This window comes from Sciurus vulgaris (genome assembly GCF_902686455.1).
Source record: "Sciurus vulgaris genome assembly, chromosome: 11".
Classification (NCBI taxonomy): Eukaryota; Metazoa; Chordata; class Mammalia; order Rodentia; family Sciuridae; genus Sciurus; species Sciurus vulgaris.
Window position 1 is genome coordinate 19,068,701 of NC_136472.1, and position 27,062 is coordinate 19,095,762.

The following is a 27,062-nucleotide window of genomic DNA, read 5'->3' on the forward strand; positions in this document are numbered from 1 at the left end:
TTATTATGATTTACCAAAATGTATGAACACATTCTACTGTCATATACAACTAATTAGAACAAATAAAAACTATTAGAAAGTAAAAATACTAAATAAATTTTAAATAAGAATATATCACATATGAAAAGCAAGGGAAAAATGTTCTCTCTAGTGTGAAATATACTTCAGTGTTATAGCACTTGCCTAGCATGTGTGTATACCAGGACTTGATCCTCAGTACTTCAAAGAAGAAAAGAAAACAGATAAATTTTTTGGTATGGTTGTAGAGGAAGAGAAGACTTCAATAAACTGCTCTTATATTGTGAAAGAAAATTAACTTATAAAAAATACTGGTGTTCCACTAATGACATCTGGCATTTAATCTTGTTTTAGTAGAACTCTGTGCACCATGTATGTCAGAATAATTCAGCTGAGGATGAGAACCTGCATGTACTAACTGGAGTGGCTTACCCATCCTCTTTGGGAACTCTTCCCCCTTCTCACAAAGTACCACTAATTCCAAGTTGTGTAGAAACCTCCACTGGGCTTACCTTCCAATTCCTCCAAGATACATTCCATATTCAGTATTGGTGATAACTAGCAATGCTCTTTAGCTTCAATGAGATTTTTATGTAATTTATATGGCAACAGGTACTTTCTTAAACATTTTAAATTTTTTCATAAACCTCCACAATAAAGGAGGATAATAATCACTTTTAGAACTCTGAATTCCATTGTAAAATACTCAAAAATTTAGTAAAAGCTACCAATTCAAATTATCATTAAAATATTTTTATATCTTTTACCAAAGTATTTTAAAAATTGCAACGATGACCTTTAACCAATTTCTACATGTCCATTGTAAATAAAAATACATAAAATACATTGATCACTACCAATAAATATAAAAAAGCATGTATAACTCTTTGGTTTCATTGAAAAAATAACATCTGGGCAATGGGAAAACAACTCTTTTCCTCATAAGTCAGTGTTCATTGGACTGGTCATTTAATTTTGCAAAAAAATAAAACATCATCGATCTGAGAGTAAAAACCACCAGTTTGTGTTCAAAAATATTGAAAACATTGATATCCTGTCATATCCAAACTGTAACCCATCTGGTGTCATTTTTTTCTGATATAGCTTCTGCAGGTTTTTAAAGGATGTCTATTAGATAAGCTTCTGAGTACAGATGACAGAATTAAAGCATGAATTATAGCTGAATGGTTTGGATTAAGTTATTTTCTACACAAGACTGTTACTGTCGTATTTGGGAAGAATTTAGTGTATCACAGTAGTTTGACCCTTTTGTTAATCCCACTTAAATTTAACCCAGGCATTACTCTCTTCCCCTTCCTCCACCTTCCCACCTCTTCCCCTCCCTCTCACAGTTCTCTACATGGAATCTTAGGTATCAGAAGGAATGACCAATGCAAATTTCCCAAGGCTACAGGGCCTCCCTTCCAGCAAGCACATGACCCTTTCCTTCCTTTCTTCAGGACCTCCAGCACTTCAGTCTGCCTCAGCAGCCACACTGTGATATTTTGACCTCCCTCATGGATATTCTCATGGACACACCTGGGTGGATATGTACATGTGCAGTACTAGCTAAACGACATGTTAATGTCTCTCTAAGCCTGCATGCCCCAATTGAAATCATGGGGTTACTATGAAGAGCCTAGTTCATGGAAAGCCATGTGTCATAAGGCTTTAGAGTCATCACCAAAGGTTCTCGTCCTGTTTCCATCACACCCTGGCTCTCAAACTCTCTTGCTTGAGCTCTCTTACCTATCAAAGAACAATGATGTTGACAGTTTAATTTTGTGAAAATTAATTGAGTTGTCTGTAAAGTACTTAGAATACTGTTTGCACATAATAATCATTATGTGGTGTAATAGCCATTATTAATAATAGCCTCAATATATCATCCTCACCATAACCTAAGGATAAGAAAGTGTGACGTGATAGTAAAAAATAAATTTTAAAAATTATTTTTGCTATTTTTCTACTATTCATAAGTTATTCTCCAAATTGGTACCACATGGATAAATAGAAAATAGAGTGGATAGAAAATAGAAACATACCTAGAATAATATTCCTAATGCATTTCACACAGAAACACTGTGAGGTATTAGTTGTCATTTTTCTAGTATAGATTAAAATAATTTATACTAAATTACACAAAGTGACACAACTACATTATGGCCAAGGAAAGACTAAAACCTAATTTATCAAAACTAGAAAGAAATAAAATACTCTTTCTTAATGTTTGTTCACTTTACAAACAGATAAACTAAGAAAAAAAAGAGTATCTTTTTGACTTAATGGATAAAATAAATACTTTTTTTAAAAAAAATTTACCTACATGATTGAATTTTGGATGATTCACTGCATTAATACAATTAAGTTCTAAAAATATAGTGTGTTTGCTGTGAATAATTATTATTATAATACCAAGTCTTAATCATGGGTTCATAATCGAAGGGAAGTATGTTTCTTACCATGAATTCTTTGTCGTAGTAACCCCCATAAGATAGGATCGCAGACATTTCTTGTCACTTTCCCTAAAAATAGTTCCAAAGTTTTCATCTCTAGTAGGTAAAGTTGCATAATTTGCCTCGGAGGAGACGTTAATCAATTCTAAATTTGTACCCAGATAGTGAATTTAGAGATGTAAGTTTTAAGCTTAAATGATTAAAATGATGTAATCGCTTCCTATTTTACATTACCCTTGTACATTTATTAAGCAAAATTAAAGTAATACTGTAATAATTATATAGAGAAACAATGTAACATAACAAGTGCAACTAAATCATCGGCATCCTCAATTCGGATATGTTCACTTGCATAGTGAAACACACATTCATGGAAAACCACACAAGATGCAAAGGCCAAGGCTCACTGGCCTTTTTTCTACTAGCATGAAAAGGTAAGTTGACAAATCATGTACACATCAATATTAGAGTTCTAGAGGCATTATTTCTCTCCATTTTCTGAAGAACATGTTCCCTTTTTTATATGTTGACTTTGATCTACTCAAGTGTTATCATGCATTTACTAATAAAAATAATTATAATTTTTTAGAGGGGTGGGTACTGGATACCAACAAGGGTACTAGACCACTGAGCCATATCCCCATCCCTATTCTGTATTTTATTTAGCTACAGGGTCTCACTGAGTTGCTTAGTACCTCGCTCTTGCTGAGACTGGCTTTGAATTTGTAATCTTCCTGTCTCAGCTCCCTGTCCTCCAGAGCCACTGGGATTATAGGTATACACCCCTGTGCAGAGCTAAAATGTTTTTTTAATGGAACTTAAACACATCATCGCTAAATTGTGAAAAATATTTTATTCTGCCACATTACGCAGAAAGAAAACTGTAAAAAAAGTGTTTATCCTTGAGTAATGGTTTGTGTGTTAGTTAATATTCTAGAATTGAAGATACATATCAGGCAAATGACCAACAGTATTTATTTTAACCTGTATGAATTTCAGAAGACTGTAGATGGAAACCAAGTGTTCCTCCAAACCACAAATGGGTTCATTATTAATACAGCTTAACAATACATTTCAGATTCATTTTTTTGGATAATATTGATTTTTTTTCTATTATTTTTTCCCTTCCCCCCACCCCTCTCACCCCTCTTTTCCCTCTATACAGTCCTTCCTTCCTCCATTCTTGCCCCCCTCCCTAACCCTAACACTAACCCCTCCCACCCCCCCCTTATGTGTCATCATCCACTTATCAGCGAGATCATTCGTCCTTTAGTTTTTTGAGACTGGCTTATCTCACTTAGCATGATATTCTCCAATTTCATCCATTTGCCTGAAAATGCCTTAATTTTATCATTCTTTATGGCAGAGAAATATTCCATTGTATATATATACCACAGTTTCTTTATTCACTTATCAATTGAAGGGCATCTAGGTTGGTTCCACAATCTGGCTATTGTGAATTGAGCAGCTATGAACATTGATGTGGCTGTATCTCTGTAGTATGCTGATTTTAAGTCCTTTGGGTATAGGCCAAGGAGTGGGATAGCTGGGTCAAATGGAGGGTCCATTCCAAGTTTTCTAAGGAATCTCCACACTGCTTTCCAGAGTGGCTGCACTAATTTGCAGCCCCACTAGCAATGTATGAGTGTACCTTTCTCCCCACATCTTCGCCAACACCTGTTGTTGCTTGTATTTTTGATAATCGCCATTCTAATTGGGGTGAGATGGAATCTTAGGGTGGTTTTGACTTGCATTTCTCTTATTACTAGAGATAATGAACATTTTTTCATATGTTTGTTGATTGCTTGTACATCTTCTTCTGTGAAGTGTCTGTTCATTTCCTTAACCCATTTGTTGATTTGATTATTTGTATTCTTGGTGTAGAGTTTTTTGAGTTCTTTAGAGATTCTGGAGATTAGTGCTCTATCTGAAGTATGATTGGCAAAGATATTCTCCCACTCTGTAGGCTCTTTCTTCGCATTACTGATAGTTTCCTTTGCTGAGAGAAAGCTTTTTAGTTTGAATCTATCCCAGTTATTGATTCTTGCTTTTATTTCTTGTGCTATGGGAGTCCTATTGAGGAAGTCTGGTCCTAGGCCGACATGTTGAAGATCTGGACCTACATTTTCTTCTATAATCTGCAGAGTCTCTGGTCTGATTCCATGGTCCTTAATCCATTTCGAGTTGAGGTTTTGCAGGGTGAGAGATCTGGGTTTAGTTTCATTCTGTTGCATATAGATTTCCAATTTTCCCAGCACCATTTGTTGAAGAGGCTATCTTTTCTCCATTGCATATTTTTGGCACCTTTGTCTAGTATTAGAAAATTGTATTTATTTGGGTTTGTGTCCATGTCCTCTATTCTGTACCATTGATCTATATGTCTATTTTGGTTCCAATACCATGCCCTCTTTGTTACTATTGCTTTGTAGTAAAGTTGAAGTTCGGATATTGGGATACCCCCAGCTTCACTCTTCCTGCTAAGGATTGCTTTAGCTATTCTGGGTTTCTTATTCTTCCAGATGAATTTCATGATTGCTTGCTCTATTTCTGTAAGGTACATCATTGGGATTTTAATTGGAATTGCATTGAATCTGTATAGCACTTTTGGTAGTATGGCTATTTTGACAATATTAATTCTGCCGATCCAAGAACATGGAAGATCTTTCCATCTTCTAAGGTTTTCTTTAATCTTTCTTTAGTGTTCTGTAGTTCTCATTGTAGAGGTCTTTCACCTCTTTTGTGAGATTGATTCCCAAGTATTTTATTTTTTTCGATGCTATTGTGAATGGGGTAGTTTTCCTAATTTCTCTTTCTGAAGATTCATCACTTATGTATAAAAATGCATTGGGTTCATGAGCATTGATCTTGTAACCTGCTACTTTACTGAATTCACTTATGAGTTCTAAGAGTTTTCTGGTGGAATTTCCAGGTTCCTCTAAGTATATAATCATATCATCAGCAAATAGGGATAGTTTGAGTTCTTCTTTTCCTATTCGTATTCCTTTTATTTCTTTGGTCTGTCTAATTGCTCTGGCTAACGATTCAAGGCCGATGTTGAATAGAAGAGGTGAAAGGGGACAACCTTGCCTTGTACCAGTTTTTAGGGGGAATGCTTTCAGTTTTTCACCATTTAGAATGATATTAGCCATGGGCTTAGCATAGATGGCCTTTACAATGTTAAGGAATGTTCCCACTACCCCTATTTTTTCTAGTGTTTTGAGCATGAAGGGGTGCTGTATTTTATCAAATGCTTTTTCTGCATCTATTGAAATAATCATGTGATTCTTGACTTTAAGTCTATTGATATGGTGAATTACATTTATTGATTTCCTGATGTTGAACCAACCTTGCATCCCTGGGATGAAACCCACTTGATCATGGTGCACTATCTTTTTAATATGTTTTTGTATGAGATTTGCTAAAATTTTGTTGAGAATTTTTGCATCCATGTTCATTAAGGATATTGGTCTGAAAATTTCTTTCCTCGATGTTTCTCTGTTTGGTTTGGGTATCAGGGTAATATTGGCTTCATAGAATGAGTTTGGGAGGGTTCCCTCCTCTTCTATTTCATGGAATACTTTGAGAATATTGGAATGAGCTCTTGTTTAAACGTTTTGTAGAACTTGGCTGAGAACCCATCTGGTCCCGGACTTTTCTTTGTTGGTAGGCTTTTGATGACTTCTTCTATTTCATTACTTGAAATTGGTCTATTTAAATTGTGTATGTCTTCCTCGTTCAGTTTAGGTGATTCATATGTCTCTAGAAACCTGTTGATGTCTTTGAAATTTTCTATTTTGTTGGAATATAGATTTTCAAAATATCTTCTAATTATGTTTTGTATTTCAATCGTGTCTGTTGTGATATTTCCTTGTTCATTCCGAATTTTAGTGATTTGGGTTTTCTCTTGTCTTGTCTTTGTTAGCGTGGCTAAGGGTTTATCAATTTTGTTCATTTTTTCAAAGTACCAACTATTTATTTTGTCAATTTTTTGTATTGTTTCTTTTGTTTCAATTTCATTGATTTCAGCTCTGAGTTTAACTATTTCCTGTCTTCTACTACTTTTGGTGTTGGTCTGTTCTTCTTTTTCTAAGGCTTTGAGTTGTAGTGTTAGGTCGTTTATTTGTTGATTTTTACTTCTTTTATTGAATGCGCACCATGAAATAAATTTTCCTCTAAGTACTGCTTTCATAATGTCCCAGAGATTTTGATATGATGATTTTTTTTCTCATTTATCTCTAAGAATTTTTTAATTTCATTCTTAACATCTTCTGTTGTCCATTCATCATATAATAGCATTTTGTTTAATCTCCAGGTGTTGGAGTAGTTTCTGTTTTTAACTCTTTTATTTATTTCTAATTTCAATCTATTATGATCTGATAGAATACAAGGTAGTGTCTCTATCTTCCTGTATTTGCTAATATTAGCTTTGTGGCATAATATATGGTCTATTTTAGAGAAGGATCTATGTGCTGCTGAGAAGAAAGTTTATTCGCTCTTGGTTGGATGGTATATTCTGTAAATGTATGCTAAGTCTAAATTATTCATTGTGTTATTGAGATCTATGGTTTCTTTGTTCAATTTTTGTTTGGAAGATCTGTCCAGTGGTGAGAGAGGCGTGTTAAAATCACCTAGTATTATTGTGTTATGATCTATTTGGTTTCTGAAATTGAGAAGGATTTGTTTGACATACATGGATGAGCCACTGTTTGGGGTATAGATGTTTATGATTGTTATATCTTGCTGATTTATGCTTCCCTTAAGCAGTATGAAATGTCCTTCTTTATCCCTTCTGACTAACTTTGGCTTGAAGTCCACATTATCTGAAATAAGGATGGATACCCCAGCTTTTTTGCTGAGTCCATGTGCATGGTATGTTTTTCCCCATCTTTTCACCTATAGTCTATGGGTGTCTCTTTCTATGAGGTGAGTCTCTTGCAGGCAACATATAGTTGGATGTTTCTTTTTAATCCAATCTGCCAGTCTATGTCTTTTGATTGATGAGTTCAGGCCATTAATATTCAGGGTTATTATTGATATATGATTTGTATTCCCAGTCATTTGGCTCATTTTATTTATTTATTTATTTATTTTGACACGACTTGGTTCCTCCTTTATTTGACAATTTGACGATGAGATAAAATCCTTCCATGATAAACAGAAGCTAAAAGAATTTACAAAAAGAAAGCCAGCATTACAGAACATTCTCAGATTCTTTTTTAAAATAAATTTTATTGTGGTTTTGTGTGTGTGTGTGTGTGTGTCTGTGTTACTTGGCATTGAACCCAGGGATATTCTACCACTGAATGGACATCCTTTATCCTTTTATTTTTGATTTTTCATTTCGAGACAGTTCATTTCTCACTAATATGAGCTACCTCAAACTTTAGATCCTCTTGCCTCGTCTCCAAAGCAGCTAGGATAATAGTCAAGTGCCATAGTGCCTGGTTATTGTGTAATTTTAAGGTATATATCATGATGCTGTCAGATGCATTTAGATAGTAAAATGGGTAGTATGTAGGAATAAGTTCACACATTCATCACCTCAACTTCATTTCTGAATCTGTTCATATTTCATGGTTTTCTTTTGAGACATTATGAAAAACCGTTAGCATTAGGTTGCTTATTTGTTTTTGCTGAATTTTATACACTAATATTTTTATGCTGCATGAATAGGCGATAGAGAAATTAGATGGTGGTTTGGTAACTCAAAGACAACAGATGATTAGTCAAGGAATTAAGTCTGGCAAGAGGCTTCCTTGTTTTCTATAGATTCTATTTAGACAATGATATGCTATAATTTGATGAACATGGATATATTAATTAATGCCCTAGTTTTTGAACTTTAAACTCTCTTTCTTCCATATTGCTTGGCTAACAAATTGCCACAATCAGATAAATATATGCATTTGTCACCCTCCAAAATATGCTTGTGACACTTCTTAATCTTTCTTTTTTCCACCTGATCCAAATTACTCACTGATAAGCACTTTTCACTACAGATGGAACTGTACAATATAAAATCTCTTATAAATGCTTACTTCCACTCACTATAATTATTTTGAGCTTCATTCATGCTGTTGCATATTCCTGTAGACTATTCCTTCTATTTATAGATGTGATTCTTGTGTCTGAGTGCATCACAATCAGCATAACAACTCACACATTGATAGACTTGAGTTGTTACTACTCTGCTATAAAAAACTCAATTCCTATATACATTAGTTTATAAGTCATTGTATGCCCATATAATTCAATTTTCTTAAATTACCAGCATTTAGAATTGGAACATAAGTGCACTTTCAACTTTTTAAGAAATTGTCCAACAGTATTCCATGTTGATGTAATATTTTAGCTGCATACCCACAGTTCAGAAGGAGTTTGGCTGGAGGAGGTAAGTCATTGGGGTATATGCTTAGACTATTCCTTGCCCTATCTTCCCAGTGCCATGAACTGTACAGCTTTCCTCTGCCAGGTCATTCCATCACGATGTTCTGATTCCTCTCAGACTCAGAGCAATAGAGGGAGCTGACCATGTAATGAAACTCTGAAACTATGAGTCCAGAATAAATTTTTCCTGCTCTAACTTATTCTTGTCAGGCATTTTGGACACAACTATAAAAAGTTGAGTAGCACAAAAGCTTTGCTCATTTTTATTGACTATACTGCTTTTTGTTGGACTTATCTTTTGTCAATTCGTTTTACATATATCTTCTTCTGTTTGTGGAGATCACATGCTTATGTAGAAAAATATATACAATATAAATATGTATACAATTTACATACAACATAAATATTCCATATATGCTCACATGTCATTTAAAAATCCTTTCTCATGAAAATTTCTTTCTGCATATGTTCTTCATATACTGTTCTAATTATCATTTTCTATACAAACATTATCCTGGAATACATAGGTTTAACTGACTATTATTGGGCTATTTTTCTGTTCTTTGTGTTGACTGTTTCCACACTGTGGTATGAAGCTGATAGTTGGGATAGATTGTGAAGTGTCTTAAAAGTGATTTCAAGGTCACAGGACTAGAAAAACCAGGGTCAACACAATCTCTTTTCCTTCCCATGTTTTCAAAACAGGTAACATATTTCATCCTGAATGTTAGTCTTGTTAATAGTCAGCAGTTCATGATTTTCAGATAATAATAAGTCACTACCCTGACATGGAGTTCTTTGTGCCATTTTTTTTTTCTTTTTTTGTTCTGGAAATTAAACCCAAGGGCACTTTACCACTGAGCTACATCCCTAGATAAGCTCACTAAGTTGTTTACAGTTTCACTGAGTTACTGAGGCTTGCCTGAAACTTAGGATTCCTCTGTGGAAGCCTCCAGAGTCACTGGGTGTGTCTTTGTGCCATTTTGTGTTGATTAACTAGTTAAAGGACAGCAATATGTTAACAGAAGTATAAGCAAGTACTGTGTTTCTAAAGCAGATGTGTCCAAAAGTGTATTCATCTTTAATCTGCCCAAATAAACATCAACCCATTGTACCATTCTGAAATTACTCATTCTAAATTTATTATTAGCTTTTGACATTTCAAAAAATCATCAAGTTTGGGTCTGATCTTTTTTCCTGACTTTTCTGTGAATATATCTGGCAAATTCACTGAATAAAGCAGTACTTGTACAGCACACAGAGAAGGCAGCCACCCCCCTTGCCATGAGGATATTGCAAATGCAGTGTAGCTCTCGGGTCCTTTTGAAGTAGTCCGTTCAAACCAGACACCACAGTGCTAGACTAAAGTTCAAATGATATGAAGAATTTTACCACAATCTTTGTGGCAGGGTTTACAGAACATGAAAGTCAAAATTTCAGTAATTTTCAATTTTATGAAGAAGAAGTACGTGCAGTTAGTAATAAGTGAAATTATTTTTAGAATCAATGCAGAACTCTCATTTTTATACAAATCATTCATATATTACTTCTTAAATGAACCATCTTTACACATATGCATACAAATTGTGGGAAAAAATATCCCCCAAACCAGTGTGCTTCTGTTTCTTCATTATACTCCATTATAAATAGGCTAAATAGTTAACATCAAATATTTGGTAAGCAAATAACGTTGCAAATCATTTTGGTAGGAACTGTGGGAAATATGAAAAAAAAAAAATAAAACCTTAAATGTAATAGAGAAATTCTGATATAAATGAATTAAACTTAATTCAAAAATGAGAGAGCTCAATGTAGAGAATGTGAATTAATCATAAGGTCTGTAAAAGGTGGAAGTATGACAAGGTGAGGAATATGACTACTAGGTGACAACAGTGATCTTTCATGAATATCTATGGTATCATTGCTCATAATGGATGAGCAGAAACAACCCTAATTGTCTTTTAATTGATGAATAGTTAAAAAGAATACATTACATTCACAAAATGATATTGTCCAGAATAGGTGAACACAGAATCAGAAATTTAAGTTTCCCAGGCACTGAGTGGAGGTGATGTGTGGAGTGATATTAATGGTTTTGAGTTTCCTAATGAAGGATGAAAAATGTTCTGCAAGCAGAGTGTAATGTACACAACTTTCCAATATAGCAAAAGTCAAGGAAGTGTTTACTTTAAAAATATAAATTTTACAATATGTGAATTATATGTCAATAAAAACAAAATTGAAATGTGATAATACTCCATAGGATGATGGAGAATCTGAAAAATGGAAAGAAAAATGAACAAGAGAATGGAGATTGAAATGACTTCATAGGACACCAGTTAGATTTGGCTTCATCTGTATGAGAATGATACAGATTGGATTTTATAGCACAAGTATGCATACATTCCATATATTTTGTAATATAAAATTAATTTGCTATTTTCTTCCTTATATAGACCATTTTGGTGATTATGTTCAAGGTTTCAAATCAACATTTGCTCAACATGTTCATGAATCCATAGGGGAAAAGGAATTATTCATGTTTACATAATTCCAAAACCACAGGGAAATAGCCTCAGAGAGTTTAAGTCCCAAATGCTACTTATTATAATAGAATGCTACCTGCTCAGTGCTCAGTTCCCAAATAATGGCTCATCTCCAATAAACTCCTGATTTCCCAAATTTAAAGCTACAAGATTAAAAGAAAAAAGAAAAGAAAACTTAACTCCGGAAAAAAATGAGAGTTTTGCAAATGAAACAGTTTATGCTTTCTTATGTAGTTCCATGAATTCTGAAGTCTTATGATCAAAAATAATATATTCTTCTCAGAACTAGAAGACTGACTGAAATTAGTATTCACAGGTAACATTTACTTGTTTCTTTTTCAATCTGTGTTAAAAACAAACTTTTACTCATTTTCTTACTATGTGGGGATATACATAAATTTAAATGTTTTACTGTCTTTGTTTTAATAAAAAGATGATAAAAATGACACAAGGCAAATCCAATATGTGAAAACTCAAGTCCATGTGAACCAAATACAATAGTTAACAGTAGTTACTTGTTTCAAAACAAAAACACGTCCATATATTAAAACTTACTATTTTTCTTTCAGTTGAGAATCATATACCTGTAGAAAATTAGGTATACATAAATACACATATGCTTAATGAAAATGTCTATTAATCTCTTAATTATAATTGTATCTCTCCCTGGTTTAATTTTTAATGTAAATTTTATTTAAATATGACATAATGCAGTTGTATGTATTAAATCATGGGGGTTCCACGTCTATTTTAGCATTTCTCTTTGAATTATTAGGAGACTCATCATTTGTCTCCAGAATACCCCTTCAAGTAGTCCATAAGCATTGAGGCAAAAATCATAAAATATTTCTAAAAACATAGTTTTTATTTTTTCATATCTCATCAGATGATAAAGACTGCACTGACCAACATGTAATAATAAGTATGATTTTCCTTCTCATAGGTTAGTGATATGAGGATTGTTGCTATAACCAACAATATTTTTTAACAGCAATGACAAATTTTGAGGATTATGATAATTGCAATTTTATCTGTTTAGATGAATGGTTTTAAGAACAGAAAATAATTAGTCCTGTAAGTTTCTCTCATCTAAGAGTTGTGTTTACTCCATAATATTTTGAAGATTTACTCAGATTTCAGCATATAAAAATATATTTCCAAAAGTAAAGGAGGACGAGACCCAGAGAAATTTTAAAAAAATTCAAATCCCTCATGAATACCATCTTGATGGCAATCACTAGTTCTCAACTACCATTTCAAAATTTTATTTTTAATTACTGTCAAAGCACATCATGACTTTTTAAAGACCAACACATGAATCTTGTTGGAAGAATTAAAAAATCAAAAAAATATTTGTGTTCAGTCTTACAGATATTTTGGGGGTGTGCATAATGATTAAATATGTATCTTTCATTTTTGTAATCATTTCTTTAAGTTTACACAAGTGAAAAGAAGAATGAACAGGGAAAATTGTTCGTCCTTGAGTGAATTCATTTTCTTGGGAATTACTAGTAATGCTGACCTCAAAATCACCCTTTTTAGTATGTTTCTCCTGGTTTATCTCATTAGTCTTCTGGCAAACCTTGGAATGATCTTCTTAATTAGAGTGGATCCCCAGCTTCACACACCAATGTACTTTTTCCTCAGCCACCTCTCCTTCTGTGACCTCTGCTATTCCACAGCAGTTGGACCCAAGATGTTAATTGACATATTCGCCATGAACAAATCAATTTCTTTCCTTGGTTGTGCTGTGCAGTTCTTGACCTTCTGTACGTTTGCAGATTCTGAGTGTGTACTGCTGGCGGTTATGGCATTTGATAGATACAAGGCCATTAGCAACCCCTTACTGTACACAGTCAACATGTCCAGCACAGTGTGTTACCTGCTTATGGCTGGAGTTTACCTGGTGGGACTGGGAGATGCTTTGATACACACAACATTGGCATTCCATTTATGTTTCTGTGGATCTAATGAGATTAATCATTTCTTCTGTGATTTACCTCCACTTTATCTCCTTTCCTGTTCGGACACACAAGTCAATGAACTGGTAATATTCACCGTTTTTGGATTCATTGAACTAAGTACCATCTCTGGAGTCCTTGTCTCCTATTGCTACATCATCTCATCCGTCTTAAAGATCCGCTCTGCTGAGGGGAGGCTCAAAGTTTTCTCCACCTGTGCCTCCCACCTAACTGCTGTTGTGATCTTCCAGGGAGCTGTGTTCTTCATATATTTAAGGCCAAGTTCTTCCTACTCTCTAAATCAAGACAAAATGACCTCACTGTTTTACATCCTTGTGATTCCCATGTTGAACCCTCTGATTTATAGCCTACGCAACAAGGATGTGAAGGAGGCCCTGCAAAAGCTTAAAAATAAAATATAGTTGTAATTATTTATGATGAATTTATACCTTTCTCATACATGCATGATGATTTCTGTTTTCTTAAAATTGTGTGTCATAGCTCATGAAAAACAACAATTTACAAATATTTTAGTTTAATGAAAGATAGGAAAGTGGATTATTCCCTAACCTGTCATGTTCCATTATGTGTTCTGAATTTATATATGTTGCTATCTCCTTGTGGTATAAATTCCTGATCTAATTTTGAAAGGTTTTATTAGCTTCATACATTATTTCAATAATATTAAAATTCATTGAATTTTTCCTAAGTGCTTTTGTGCATTTTGATGCTTTGTTTTTATGGAATATCTAGTCATTTTTAGAGGACTATATCCTATATACTAGTGGAGGAAGCAGTCATGAATTAGGTACTCAAATAATTCATAGTATGCATCGACACTATAGTGAAATCAAAAGAGTGGGGGAATGAATCCAAAATAAAATGTTTGAATCCAGGAGAGAGACTGCCTTGTGTGGAGATATTCAATGTGAGTTGCAAAGGAACCCAAATTGGGGGAAAAAAAAAAAAAAGAATTCCAGAAAAATAGTGTGGAATTCAGAGAAAGCTTGACAAGGGTATGTCTTGTTTTCAGAAATAAATGGTTCAACATTGTTAAAGAGAATGGAAAGAGCTTTGTTAAAGAAATGCTTTGCTGTTACTCTTAACTCAGAAATCTTCATCACTATTTCCAGGACCTTCTTTCCCTTCTCTATTTTGTTTAAATGCCCCTCCCCTTTTTTTTTTTTTTTTAATATCACAGAGGACTATCTCCTAAAGGCATGGTTTATGTATGAAAAGTTTGTTTCCCAAATGAGATTGTGAGGGTCCTTTGCCCAAGAACTAAGTGATCCCTCCCTGCTATCTAATACAACTGTACTGGGTTTGTGACAAGATTTGGGGAAAGAAAGAAACAATAAAACTAAAACGCTAGGTCTTTTCAATTCTGTTGGATGTCAATAAAACAATAGAAATTTGCTAGAATTTGTGGCTTTAACATATAAATTTTATTAATTAATAAATTGCATAAAACTGTTCAGATTACCAATGTAATAAATCTATAAAGACATGAAGAGTGAATACGTTGGAAGAAAAGCACATTCCTTTGTGCATGTATGTGATACCTGTCTACTTCATCTTTGTCATCTTGGGTGTTCTTTTTCATTGCTAAAGCACTGAATAAGCTTGCTGAGAAAAAACAGATGTGGCCTTGGTGTACCACATATGAATTATTTATTATAGCTCTCCAGGATCTGTCACAACTACAGAAGCTAAAAGCTCATAACTGTCTTAGATTTTCTAGCTGCTACTTTAAAATTTTCTGGATGAAAATATTTCTGAATGGAATGAAAGCCAAAGAAGCCCCTCTGCCTGTCAAGGTGGCATTTGTGGTACAACATGGAACATTAGACTGTATCATGGAGGAGTAAACCAATCAAGAGTACAAGTTTTGATAAAAGGATTTAAAGTTATCCATCAATACCATATGATATTTAATTCATTTCTTTTGGAATTGCTATTTATAAGCAGCAGCAGGACTGAAAACTTTGAATTGCATTAAACCTGCAAGAACCAAGGGGCATTAACAGAGTGCTGCTAATTTGGATGTTGTAAGAAGCCACCCAATTAACCCATCTTCCTCCAATATGACAATGTATTCCAGGATCTAAATACTTAATTAAAGGACCTATTAGATCTGTTATCAGATCTAGTGACTCTGAACCCTAAAAAATGCAAAATTCTACAACTGGAATTTCAAAACTGGAATCCATTGATTTTATCAATTCTAGCCTTCCTTCTTTCTCTCTGAATTTTTGAGAAAGAATAACAAAATGTCTGGAGTTTTCTTAAGAGATTCTAAAGACTTAAAATTTAAAACATCAGCTTGGGGTTACATCCCATAATACTTTTTATATCATGGGATTCTACAAAAAATGTCAACATAGCACCATAAGGTTTGATCGATCCCAGCCTACTTACTGAAAAATGTATTCTCTTCCCTTAGTGCCTTCAAATCACATCCTTCTTATACCTGTACCAATAAATTAGGACAAATAACATGAACTAAATACAAAATTACCTGGTGCAAAGACTGCATATAGTGGGTTAAACTGTGAGTTGGAGAAACTTTGACAAGACTCTGAGGAGGTCACTACACAGAATGAAAAGTTGAAGGTGGAATTTCAGAGGGCAGTGGAGGAAGTGGTTAAGGAAACTCCAGAATATCTTTGAATATCTTTGCAGGCAGTCACAGTTCTCTGTTCTGTACGATGAGAGCCTACAGTTGAAAGCTCACTTGGATGAGGCTTGGACTCTGCTTCATGGAACCAGGGAAACTCACCAGCACCAGGTTGAACTCATTAAGTTTAGTCTTCATAAGAATCTGAGAACTGAAGTGATCCAGCTGGAAGATACACTGGCTCAGGTCTGCAAGGAATATGAAATGCTGAGGATAAAATTTGAGCAGACCCTTGCTCAATGAGCTGCCAATGAACAAACAGGCCCTATAAACTGGGAAATGTGCCACCTCATCAGTAGCCTCCAGAACCACAATCACCAGCTGAAAGGGGAGGTCTTAAGGTATAAATGGAAGTTGAGAGAAGCCCAGTCTGACCTGAACAAGACACAGTGGCAGTGCCGTCCTGCAGTCTCAGACTAGTACAGAGGATGCCAAGGATGAACCTGCAGATTTAAAACAAGATTCTGAGGACTTATCAATCCAGCCCTCAGCATTGAAGACATCCCAGGAGGATGCCAATGAAATCAAGTCCAAATGGGATGAAAAAGAATGAGAAAGGAGGGATAAAGAGAGTGAGAAAGAGAATGAGAGAAGGAAAAGGAGAGAGAATGAGAGAAGCAGAAACTGAAAGAATCAGAAAAAGAGAGATTCTGCTAAGGATAAAGAGAAAGGAAAACAGGATGATGGAAGAAAGAAGGAAACAGAAATTATCAATCAATTAAAGATTGAACTCAAGGCACAAGAGAGCCAAAAGGAGATGAAACTATTGCTAGATATATAGTGCTCTGCCCTGAAGGAACAGAGAGACAAAGTTCAATGAATGGCAGCTGAGAAGAAGTCTAAGGCAGAGTTAGAAGATCTAAGGCAAAGACTTAAGGATCTAGAGGATAAGGAGAAGAAAGAGAACAAGAAAATGGCTGACGAAGATGCATCGAGGAAGATTCAGGCAGTAGAAGAGTAGATCGAATTCCTGCAGAAAAAGCTGGCCATGGCAGGAAGAAGAAGCTCTGCTCTCTGAGATGGATGTCACAGGCCAGGTCTTTGAAGACATGCAGGCACAAAATATCCGTTTGATGCAACAGTTGTGGGAAAAGGATGATGCAAATTTCAAACTCATGTCAGAGTCTGATCAATTCCATAAATTACTCAAAGAAGAGAAGGAGGAGATGGCTGAACATGTTTTGACTCTGAAGACCCAGGTTGATGCCAAGTTACAGGTGGTAAGGAAACTGGAAGAGGAGGAGCACTTATTGCAAAGCAACTTCGGCACAGGAGAAAAGGAGCTGAGTCTTAGGATCCAAGCCTTGGAGATGAATAAACATAAGGCAATGGAGGCAGCCCAGGTTGCAGATAACCTCAAGGCACAACTTGAGCTGGCACAGAAGAAGCTCCATGATTTTCAGGATGAAATTGAGGAGAACAGTGTCACCAGAGAAAAGGACATGTTCAATTTTAAGTGAGTCCAAGAGGACATCTTATGACTTTGAAGGAACCTGGAGATGACAAAGAAACCAGACAATGTGCCCAAGTGGATGAGATTCTGATGGAGGAAATTGAAGATTATAAGGCATGTCTGACTTGTCTATGCTGCAACATGCATAAGAAGAATGTTGTACTTACCAAGTGTTTTCATGTTTTCTGCTTTGATTGTGTGAAAACATGCTATGACACACACCAGAGCAAATGTCCCAAGTGTAATGCTGCTTTTGATGCCAGTGGTTTTCATCACATTTACATTGGTTGATCTGTTAAGAGAAGAAGAGGAGCTGGCTAGTCAGGCACTTTATTCATTAATCACCAAACCTCTACCTCTTCTTTTCTTGACAGTTTGTCAACTCCTGTTCCTCTCTCCATAGACTTTCTGTCCAGATTCTCTGCTCCAATACCTTGATGACTTTAGTGGAAAGGACTGGTAAATGTAAACCTTGGGTTATAGAATTAATTAGAAACAAATGAAAAATCAATTGACTCATATTTGACCTATATTTGTCTTCCCTATCAGCTTTATTTCCACCTTTTAGACTTTTTAACATTTTTGAGGGTGGTTGGGCCCATTGTATAATCTTGAGTTATGCATTCCTCCTAAAGAAATCAAGTTGGTATTTTTGACATGGAGACAGGAACAAAAAATGGAAATGTTATTTTTGGGGTGTGACCTTTTAGAAATAAGCTACCTATGGTCATACACTTTCCTTAATTTGGGTATTTAACATTTTCTAAACTTTAATTATAAAATGGTATGATTATGCTGCTCTTTCCTGGATGGTTTGAAACCTTAATGAAATTATATCCGGGATAATTTGGTCCATTTCCCATTTACTTGCAAAATAACTTTAAGGTCAACTGACTTTCCTTATTATTTAAGTTTTGCATGTGCAACAACTTAAGGTCTTTAAATTTCTCAAGGCCAGAATAATTCCAAATAATATGGACAATTTTGCCTTCTAAGGAAATAAAAATTGGGATGAGGAATAGGACTGAGATGGTAAAGAGATCTTCTGGGTATTCTGGGAAATTGATACAGAGTGGCTTTCATGAGCTATGAATTACTCTCATCTTCCTCTACACAGGGGTTTTCCTGTCTCTGTGAATTATGATTCTAATGCTATGCAAACTCCCTAGTATTGAAAAACATTTAGAAATAAACAAAAAGGATGACCCACTCTATCAGCTTACAAAAGAATTGCACTCACAACCCTGGGCTAGAGTGACCTGAAATAGTGCTAACAGTAAGACCCGCTAGATGATGTGGATTTCACAAGCCCAAATACCTTTAGGTACAGTTCTGTTAACTCTCTTCTCTATATGAATTTCATGGACACTTCTTAGATGTGGATCTCCAACTGCATTAGTGCTCAAGTAATTAAAATTTAAAATTCAATACAGTTTAAGACTTACCTAGGGAATGAATTCTTGGCTACCTTTGTCTATATTGTTAATAATCCTCTGATTGCCTTTCCTTTTAAATATTGACATATTTTCCTTGGAGTTATAAAAATATATTTTTTTACATCTTCTAATGACACATAATAATTAGTGTTCAACAAGACCATCATTGTACTTTAAAACCAACTTAGGCATGAATCTCTATGGTCTTTACCAAATTAAATCAGTTTCTAGCCAGGCAAGGCGACACATGCCTTTAATCATTGTGATTTGGAAGGCTGAGGCAGGAGGATTGCAAGTTTGAGGTCAGCCTGAACAACTTAGTGAAATCCTATCTCAAAAAAGTTATAAAAAGGCTTGAGGATGTAACTCAGTGGTAGAGTACCCTTGAGTTCAATCCCCAGTACCACACACACTCAATAAAGTTGAACCAGTTTCCTCAGACAGAGCAAGAGTAAATCCTAATCTATGGCCTTCCTTCTCACCTCCACCTCTCTCCCTGATCTAGCGGAACTTGAACAGGACTGAACAAGAGATGATGACAGGGAGAGAAGCCCCAATTTTAGAGAGCAATACCTTTTCTATGATGGGACTCTGGGTGGTCTGTGTCTGCTAGTCTCCTCTCTTGCCCTTCCCAGCATAAACCTCAGAACTTCAAGCAAACTCAGGCAGAAACAAGCAGAACTCAGTTCCTACAACTGTTGAACCTGGAAAAGACCTCAGTCCATGAACAAGGCTGGAGTGAGGAGGGAGCTCTGGCCCCTCTGATTGTCCACGCTGACCACAATGTCTACTCTCTTTGTCTTGCTCTTTTTATTTTTCTCTCTGTACATGTCACACTTTCCCATTTCTTTGCTTATGTAAACTCTTACTGAAACCAAACAATCTGGAGATATATTATAGGCTTTGCTGATTCTAGTTCATCACGTGGAAGGTTGTTGTCACTCTGTTTTTTTTTTTTTTAGTCCTTGCTTAGACTGATTTTGTTGAGTCTGTTTCCCTTATGGTGTGCAGTTGCTGATGTCTCTGCACTCCCGCCTCTTTATTTTAAATTGCCCATGCTTGTATTTGTAAAACTGACTTCCTCTGTATCATTTATGAGTCAGTGTAATTTAGAGATCAGCGAATATGTATGCTTATTTGTCTTGAGTGAGGAAGACTTCCCTTTGTTCATACATATGTCTATAACTAGGGCATCATTATCATTTTAGGACCTTAACAAATTTGTGTTGGGATTCAGTTTTTATTCTGGCATTTATAAGTTCATATTCAGGATGAGTGACCTGCTAATTGGTTCTCTGGACTTTCCTGAGTGTGTATGAATTCTTACTTGCACCCAGTCTTTCAGATTAGTAGGAATTAGTCTTTTTTTGTCATTGCTCACTTTATAGTTCTTGTTCTCCTGTCATCTTTTTTTTTTTTTTACATAAATGGTCAATTTATATATTAGAAAAGATATTTCAAAGAAGCTCCTGATGAAAATGTTTCACCATATACTTAAACTTTCTTATGAACCAAATCCATGCCCTTGTACATATTAGCCAAGCTCTCTATCACTGAGTCATAACACAAACCCCAATTTCTAAAATTTATCTGATTTTGGAAATTCTTTGAAGTTTAATTTTATTTTCTGAAACATTTCACATTTTGCTCTTTGCCTCTTGTTACTTCCAAGATTTTAAAAAATGATTGTAGTTGAAAACTTTGCCCAGATTTTCACTTTTCTGGACTCAAATTCACCAATTGAGAAAAAGTTTGTAATTAATTTCTGGCAATAGTACAATTGGATTCATTTTAAAAAGGGTGTTTCTAAAAAATATAATTTGTAAGAATTGACTATGTATACATATTCAAACATGCATGCACAAAAAATATCTAAAACTTATCCTGTTACCAAAAAATGAATAAAAACTAACCTATATTTACATGTAAAATCTTAAACCACAGATTTAGTAGAAGAAAACAAAGCCATAAATCTTTGTGACTTGGACTAAGCAAGAGTTCTACCTTATATTACCCAATGCATAATCCATGAAAGACATTTATAAGTTGGACTTCATTGTAATTGAAATAGTTTGTTCTCATACTGACATTGGTAAGAGAATGAAAATACTGACTATGGAAAACATTTCAAATCACTTATCTAACAAGGAAATGCACAGAATGAGATATTGCTACAGTGTGTCTTAATAGCTAGAACTAAGGTAAAATAAAATATGCCACAAGATGATGAAATTCAAAATTAGTGAATAATTCCTTTGAATAGTGATAGTTTAATGCAAACTATTGATTCTTCTGAATTAGGTTTGTCTATCAGTCTTAAAATATGTAGCAGTCTATTCCTGTTTACAATAGTTAGACCAAAAATTCTTCTCCTTTGTGTTTTATAACTAATTGTCTAAATGGATTTCTTTCTCTGGGTGTTAAAGATATCTATTACACTATTTTATGTCCTTTACATGAGAGAAGGCACCATTGACCTAAACTGGTCCTTGACTGTGAACTTCATGCAGTCACTACTTAGAATTATTGTGACAATCAAACAGTTTATGATAATAGTTTCTTAGTTGGTCTCACGACAGTTCAGTTGTAAATTATACTTATGTAGCTTCATTTCATTTTGGTGTTGTAACATGTGACTAAATTTTACATGAAGAGTTGCATCAGGAAATTCTGCATGCCTTTTACAGTCTGTATAACTGGAAGGAATAGGTCATAGCTTCTATTCAGTACTTTCCTCAGAATCCCCCCATAGGGGGGATTCATAACATAGGGCGTGTTAAGACCTGTCTGGTCAGGGTAGATGTGCAGAGGGGAAATTCAGGTTAAAGATGACATAACTGCCTGGAGAGACCTACAACTCTCAAATTTCAATTTTCTATGACAGAATGATAAACTTCTTTCTAGATTAAGACATTGCAGATTTGCATCTTTACAAGAACATTTCAGTTTATATCCTAAATCATGTGCAATTGTAACATTCTGATGTTTTTAGACTCATATTTTTTATTATCTCTCATGAGATAGAGAAAGCCTGAGAACTTAAAAAGATGTAGTGTTGACAGGTCTTTGATTGTTGTACAAAAATGTTTGACTGGCAGCAGAATGGTTTCCTTCAATTAGTATCCTCCTTGGGAAAGGAACTGATCCCTAGAGCTGAGAATATTTAGTACTTAAAGAGGATTCTTTCTTCTGACAATGACTATATCTGAAAAGGCAATTGGCCTCTTTTCAAATAAAATAAATTACCCAACATGTAAAATAATATTCTTTCACATTTTCCTTTATTTTTTACTCAGTCAGTAAAGGTAAGCATCATGTTTGACCTTGAACAAGCAGGTAAAAATTGATACTCTTGTCTAACATAAATTTATTTTTGTAGGTATTTATATGTTTAGGATTAGCAAAGAACACTTGTAGAAAGTGTTCAAAAATATATTTTTCATTTCAAAACACTAATTGAGATGCACTTTGTACTTTTCTGTCTTTAATAATTATAAGATCAAATAACATCAAAATGTAAAGTGTGTTTTAAACTAATGAGCCCATATCTGAAGAAGACTATCATCATTTTAAATGTCTAAATTTAGATTCCTATGTGGTATGTATTTAAATATTTTATATGTAATGTCTGAGAATGTTGTCAAAGAAACCAATTGTATGTAACTAATGAACAAGCTAGGACACAGATATTGTTGAAATGGGTTGCATTTTATCCTGCTATCAAAAGGGTTCCTTGCACATTTTGATCATTGTCCCAATAGCTCTAATTGAATTAATTTGAAATGACTAAGTAAATAAAATATGACTTCAATGTTGCAGGACAGAATAGTAAAACCGTTCTTGTGTAGTCATAACCTGGGATCAGATCCCAGCAATGTCAATATTAGCTACGATAATTATCTAAAAAATTTGCTATATCTCTTTTCATTTTGTGTGTGCATCTGTTTCTCTCTTTTGCCCTTACTTTTATTTGTAATTGATGCACATTATTGTACATATCTATGTGATTCTTCATACATCTGTTCCTGTGTAAAACTCAAATGATGGTAAACCTCTTTCAAACATTTATCATTTCTTTAAAACCCTCAAAGTCCCTTTTGAATAAAAATGCAGTGTCCTTATCTATGGTCACCTTCCTTGCAACAGCATACCAGGATCTTGCAATGTAACTAGCTAAGACCTAGTGCATCATGATCAACCTCACCCCATTCCTCCCAGTCCCCAGTTCCCAAACCTCTGTGAAGCACATTCTATTCTTGCCTCTGTGAGGCCAAATTAAGGCAACTTTACAATCTCTTTTGAGTTTTGTCCAAAATATTATAAATGATAAAATAGATTTATATTTAGCATTAATTTTCTTAGTCACAGAAAATCCTTGGGATGCCCAAATGTTGTGTACAACATAGCTCCTTCCCCACCTCTACTTCTTTATTTTTGAAGCTGAAATGTAGTCACTGTACAGACTGACCAGTCTTAGCACATGGTTAGAGGTTTGCCTACACTCTGAAATACATTAGTTCTTTTCCACTTTCAATTTACTTAACACATAAGATGGATGCTATTTAATACATAACAAATAAGTGATATGATATGCTACCTTTGCAAGAGTGAATTAAACAACAATAATTCCTGTACACCCTCACTCCCATCCTTATCACATGGACATGAACAATGACACACAGGTAAGATACACTTAATGCACTGCTGGGCATCTGGTTTTATATGTTGGTTAGAAATCAGTCTTTATTTTGGTATGGCTTAGATAAAGCAACCAATTGGAATTATTTGTAATTTATACAGGAAGTAAGTGAACCAAATTTTGTGAAGCAAATATACAATGCAGTACACTTGAAATATGTAAACAATAGTAAAAAGCATATAATCTAGGTCTAGAGATAAGGACATAACCTAACAAAGACAAAAAAACTCCATTCAAACCACAGGCATGAATGCACGCACATACAGGTGAAAGGGAAAATACATAAAAGAGATGAGGTCAGCAGCAAATAGCAGAGTGGGGACATGATGATTAATGATGATCTCAGGGAGGAGTTGAGGCTGATGCCTTTTTGATATAACCGTTATGAAAATCAAAGGGGCACATTCTAATAAGATTGCTTTCTGGAGCATAGATTTATGTGTTCTGAATTTTATCTATTAAGCTCTCCCAGACAGGAAGAACACTTAGGAATTCATTTTCTCAACATTATAAAACCTGAATAAAATGTATGAATTACAATTTCATAAACATTACATAGCAATACATACAAAATCAAAAGAAAATACTATTCCAAAGTATCTGTTTATTAACATATTATTATTGTCTAATAATAAATTTACCAAAATACATAGAAAATCAAAGCAGAGCACAGCTTGGTAAATATCAGAAAAAAACTATAACTCATATGAACTACCTACATTCATCTAAGAAAATCACTTAAGTGTAATCCAAAATTTTGACTTCAGGAATGAAATATAGTTTGAATTGGTAACAGTAGAAAATAGATATGAGAATTTATGAAAAAATATTGGAACTTAAAGAAACAAATCATTGCTATATTGATCATAAATTCAGGTTCTAAAATTTTGGATATCTGTGTGTCAAAATGAAAAATATTGTTAAAGAAACTAAGAAATAAAATATCTCTTACGATAAAAAGACTAAATTTTTTCACACGGTTGAATTTATTTATAATAAAATATATGATGATCTATATAATCTTAGAGCATCTGGAAGTGATAGCTTCTGTTTTCAGGGGAATAGGAAAATTAAAATATTCACAATTATTGAATTATACCCAAAAACACAAAAGCCCAACACAAGGAAATGACTTGTGATTCTGGTTAACACTTTCCTACAGATGAAGCTTGAAGAGGTAGAAGCAGAAGACAATGTCTCCACAGTGGTGCAGTTTGTCTTGCTGGGATTTTCTGACCTTCCAAACCTCCAGGGGTTTCTGTCTGGGCTGTTCTCCATCATTTACATGGTTGTCCTCATTGGGAACAGCCTCATAGTCATAATAACCAGGTTTGACCCTGCACTGCACAAACCCATGTATTTTTTCCTGGCAATTTTTTCTATTCTGGAAATCTGCTATGTTTCAGTCCCTCTCCCTAGGATGCTGGTCAGTCTTTGGACTCAGGATAGGAGCATCTCCTTAGTGGGCTGTGCCACTCAAATGTGCCTCTTCCTTGTACTGGGAACTGCAGAATGTTTTCTCCTGGCTGTGATGTCCTATGACCGCTATGTGGCCATCTGCAACCCTCTACATTATCCTCTAGTCATGAACCCAAAGAAGTGCCATCAACTGGCAGCTGGGGCCTGCCTCGGGGGAATGCCAGTCCAGGTAGGGCAGACATGGCAGATATTCTCTCTGCATTTCTGTCATTCTAACCAAATCAACCACTTCTTCTGTGACATACCCCCCATTCTCAAGCTAGCCTGTGGGGACACTTCAGTGCATGAGATGTCTGTGTATGTAGTAGTGATATTCGTTGCTGCAGTCCCTTTTATGTTGATACTGGCCTCTTACAGCAAGATCATTGGCACCATTCTGAGGTTGCCCACAGCCCAAGGACGGGCTAAGGCATTCTCCACCTGCTCCTCCCACCTGCTGGTTGTGGTTTTATTTTTTGGATCTGGTTCCATTACCTACTTCAGGCCCACATCCAGCCATTCTGCAGGAACTGACAAACTGCTCTCTCTGTTCTACACCATAGTGACTCCCATGTTCAATCCTGTGATCTACAGCCTCAGGAACCAGGATGTGATTGCTGCTCTCAGAAGAATATTGCTTAAAACATAGTATTATGAGTTTACTTGGTGGTGTTTTACCATATTGTCACAGTTATTAAAGAAACAGTTCAAATCTCTGCATTCTAGAGAGGTTAATGCCTGGAAGCTTATGATTTATTTTTGTTTTACTGATATTTTAGCTTGAAATTTACTCTGCACACAAACATAATTGGTAGCATCATCTATCTTCAATTATCTGCACATAAAGAAAATATTTTCTTCTATACAATGTTGTAATTTGCATCGCATTTGCCCTATAAATGTATGAGCAGAATTAAACATTTATGTCTTATGGTTAAATATATTAGAAAATTAAATTTTTCTAGTGCCCATACATGTGTATACTGACAATTGTCTTTGATTGTGGAGCATATAGAATAGTAGCTACAATTGCTGTTGATAATGAATGTTTTTCAGGAAATGATTAAGTGAATTGATCAGTGAATTTTACTATGGCTTACTTTAGAGTTCTAGCAAAATGTATAATTTATTTTTTAGGTGCCAGTAAGCAAGAGAATGATTATGTGCAACTGTGGAATACTTCCAAGACAATATGTCCCCCCAAAAAGCAAACATGCATTTACCTCTCTTCTTAGTAATTCTGTGAAAGAGTTTGTGATACAGTACAATTTCCCTTCTTAAATGGTTCTCTTTTGCACATATTTCTTCACATCTGTTTTAATTTCTCCAAAATAATTTTATTTTAATTACTTTGTTTCTCTCTTATCCACCCTCCAAATCCACTCCTACAACTGCATATTTTGTAAAGAATGTACTTTGGTGGAAACACAAAGAAATATGTTGGAAGCTATTTTTGGAATTTTGTGAAGTCCACACAGTTGCACTTCTTTACTTTATCTAATCTTTCACATTTTTAGTCCATTTTAAATTGTTTTTTGAAATATTTGAACTGACTTTATAGAGAAAAGTGAGCATCTATCAATAGAACCATAAATGCCCATCTACCCAAAACCTGATTCTCAAACAAACAGCTCTCCTCAATAATTTTTCTTTAATGTTGCTTCATTTAGCTGACAATTAGTCCATTCTATAACTTTGGTATACTTGTAAACATTTATAAAAATAGTGTTACCTCCTGTCTTCTACATAGTTATATTTCTCCTTCATTGATTCTTCTGCACTCATGAATATCTAACATGATTTTTTTACAAATAGTTTTTTGTTGTATTGATGTAAATATATATTCATATATCCCTTGCTAGTTAATGTTTTATAGTAAAACAAGAAGTTGGCATTTGGTTCATGAGAAAGACCCTGTTGATATGTCTGTAATTATAAAAATAAAGACTATTATGATGATTCATTTCTCAA

General features: G+C 34.6%; 3 protein-coding genes and 1 pseudogene across 4 annotated transcripts in view; all 4 read left to right on the forward strand.

Annotated features, from left to right (window-relative positions):
- The window catches only part of LOC306639039 (olfactory receptor 5W2-like), a gene marked incomplete at both ends in the record, with an annotated part of 112,472 nt that overhangs the window by 74,624 nt on the left and 10,786 nt on the right, over positions 1-27,062 (forward strand). The gene's annotated exons all lie outside the window — the stretch shown is intronic.
- On the forward strand, positions 12,864-13,790 carry LOC306639102 (olfactory receptor 5W2-like; the record flags this gene model as incomplete). The annotated part of the gene is made up of 1 exon (XM_079102531.1): positions 12,864-13,790. The coding sequence occupies one exon, from the start codon at positions 12,864-12,866 to the stop codon at positions 13,788-13,790; it is 927 nt and encodes a 308-aa protein (XP_078958657.1).
- On the forward strand, positions 14,875-17,823 carry LOC306638423 (E3 ubiquitin-protein ligase BRE1A-like; annotated as a pseudogene). Its single transcript has 2 exons — positions 14,875-14,919; positions 15,898-17,823. The product of its transcript is annotated as an E3 ubiquitin-protein ligase BRE1A-like (transcript).
- On the forward strand, positions 24,793-25,740 carry LOC306639230 (olfactory receptor 10AG1-like; the record flags this gene model as incomplete). The annotated part of the gene is made up of 1 exon (XM_079102626.1): positions 24,793-25,740. Exon 1 carries the CDS (start codon positions 24,796-24,798, stop codon positions 25,738-25,740), a length of 945 nt encoding a protein of 314 aa, XP_078958752.1. The 5' UTR covers positions 24,793-24,795.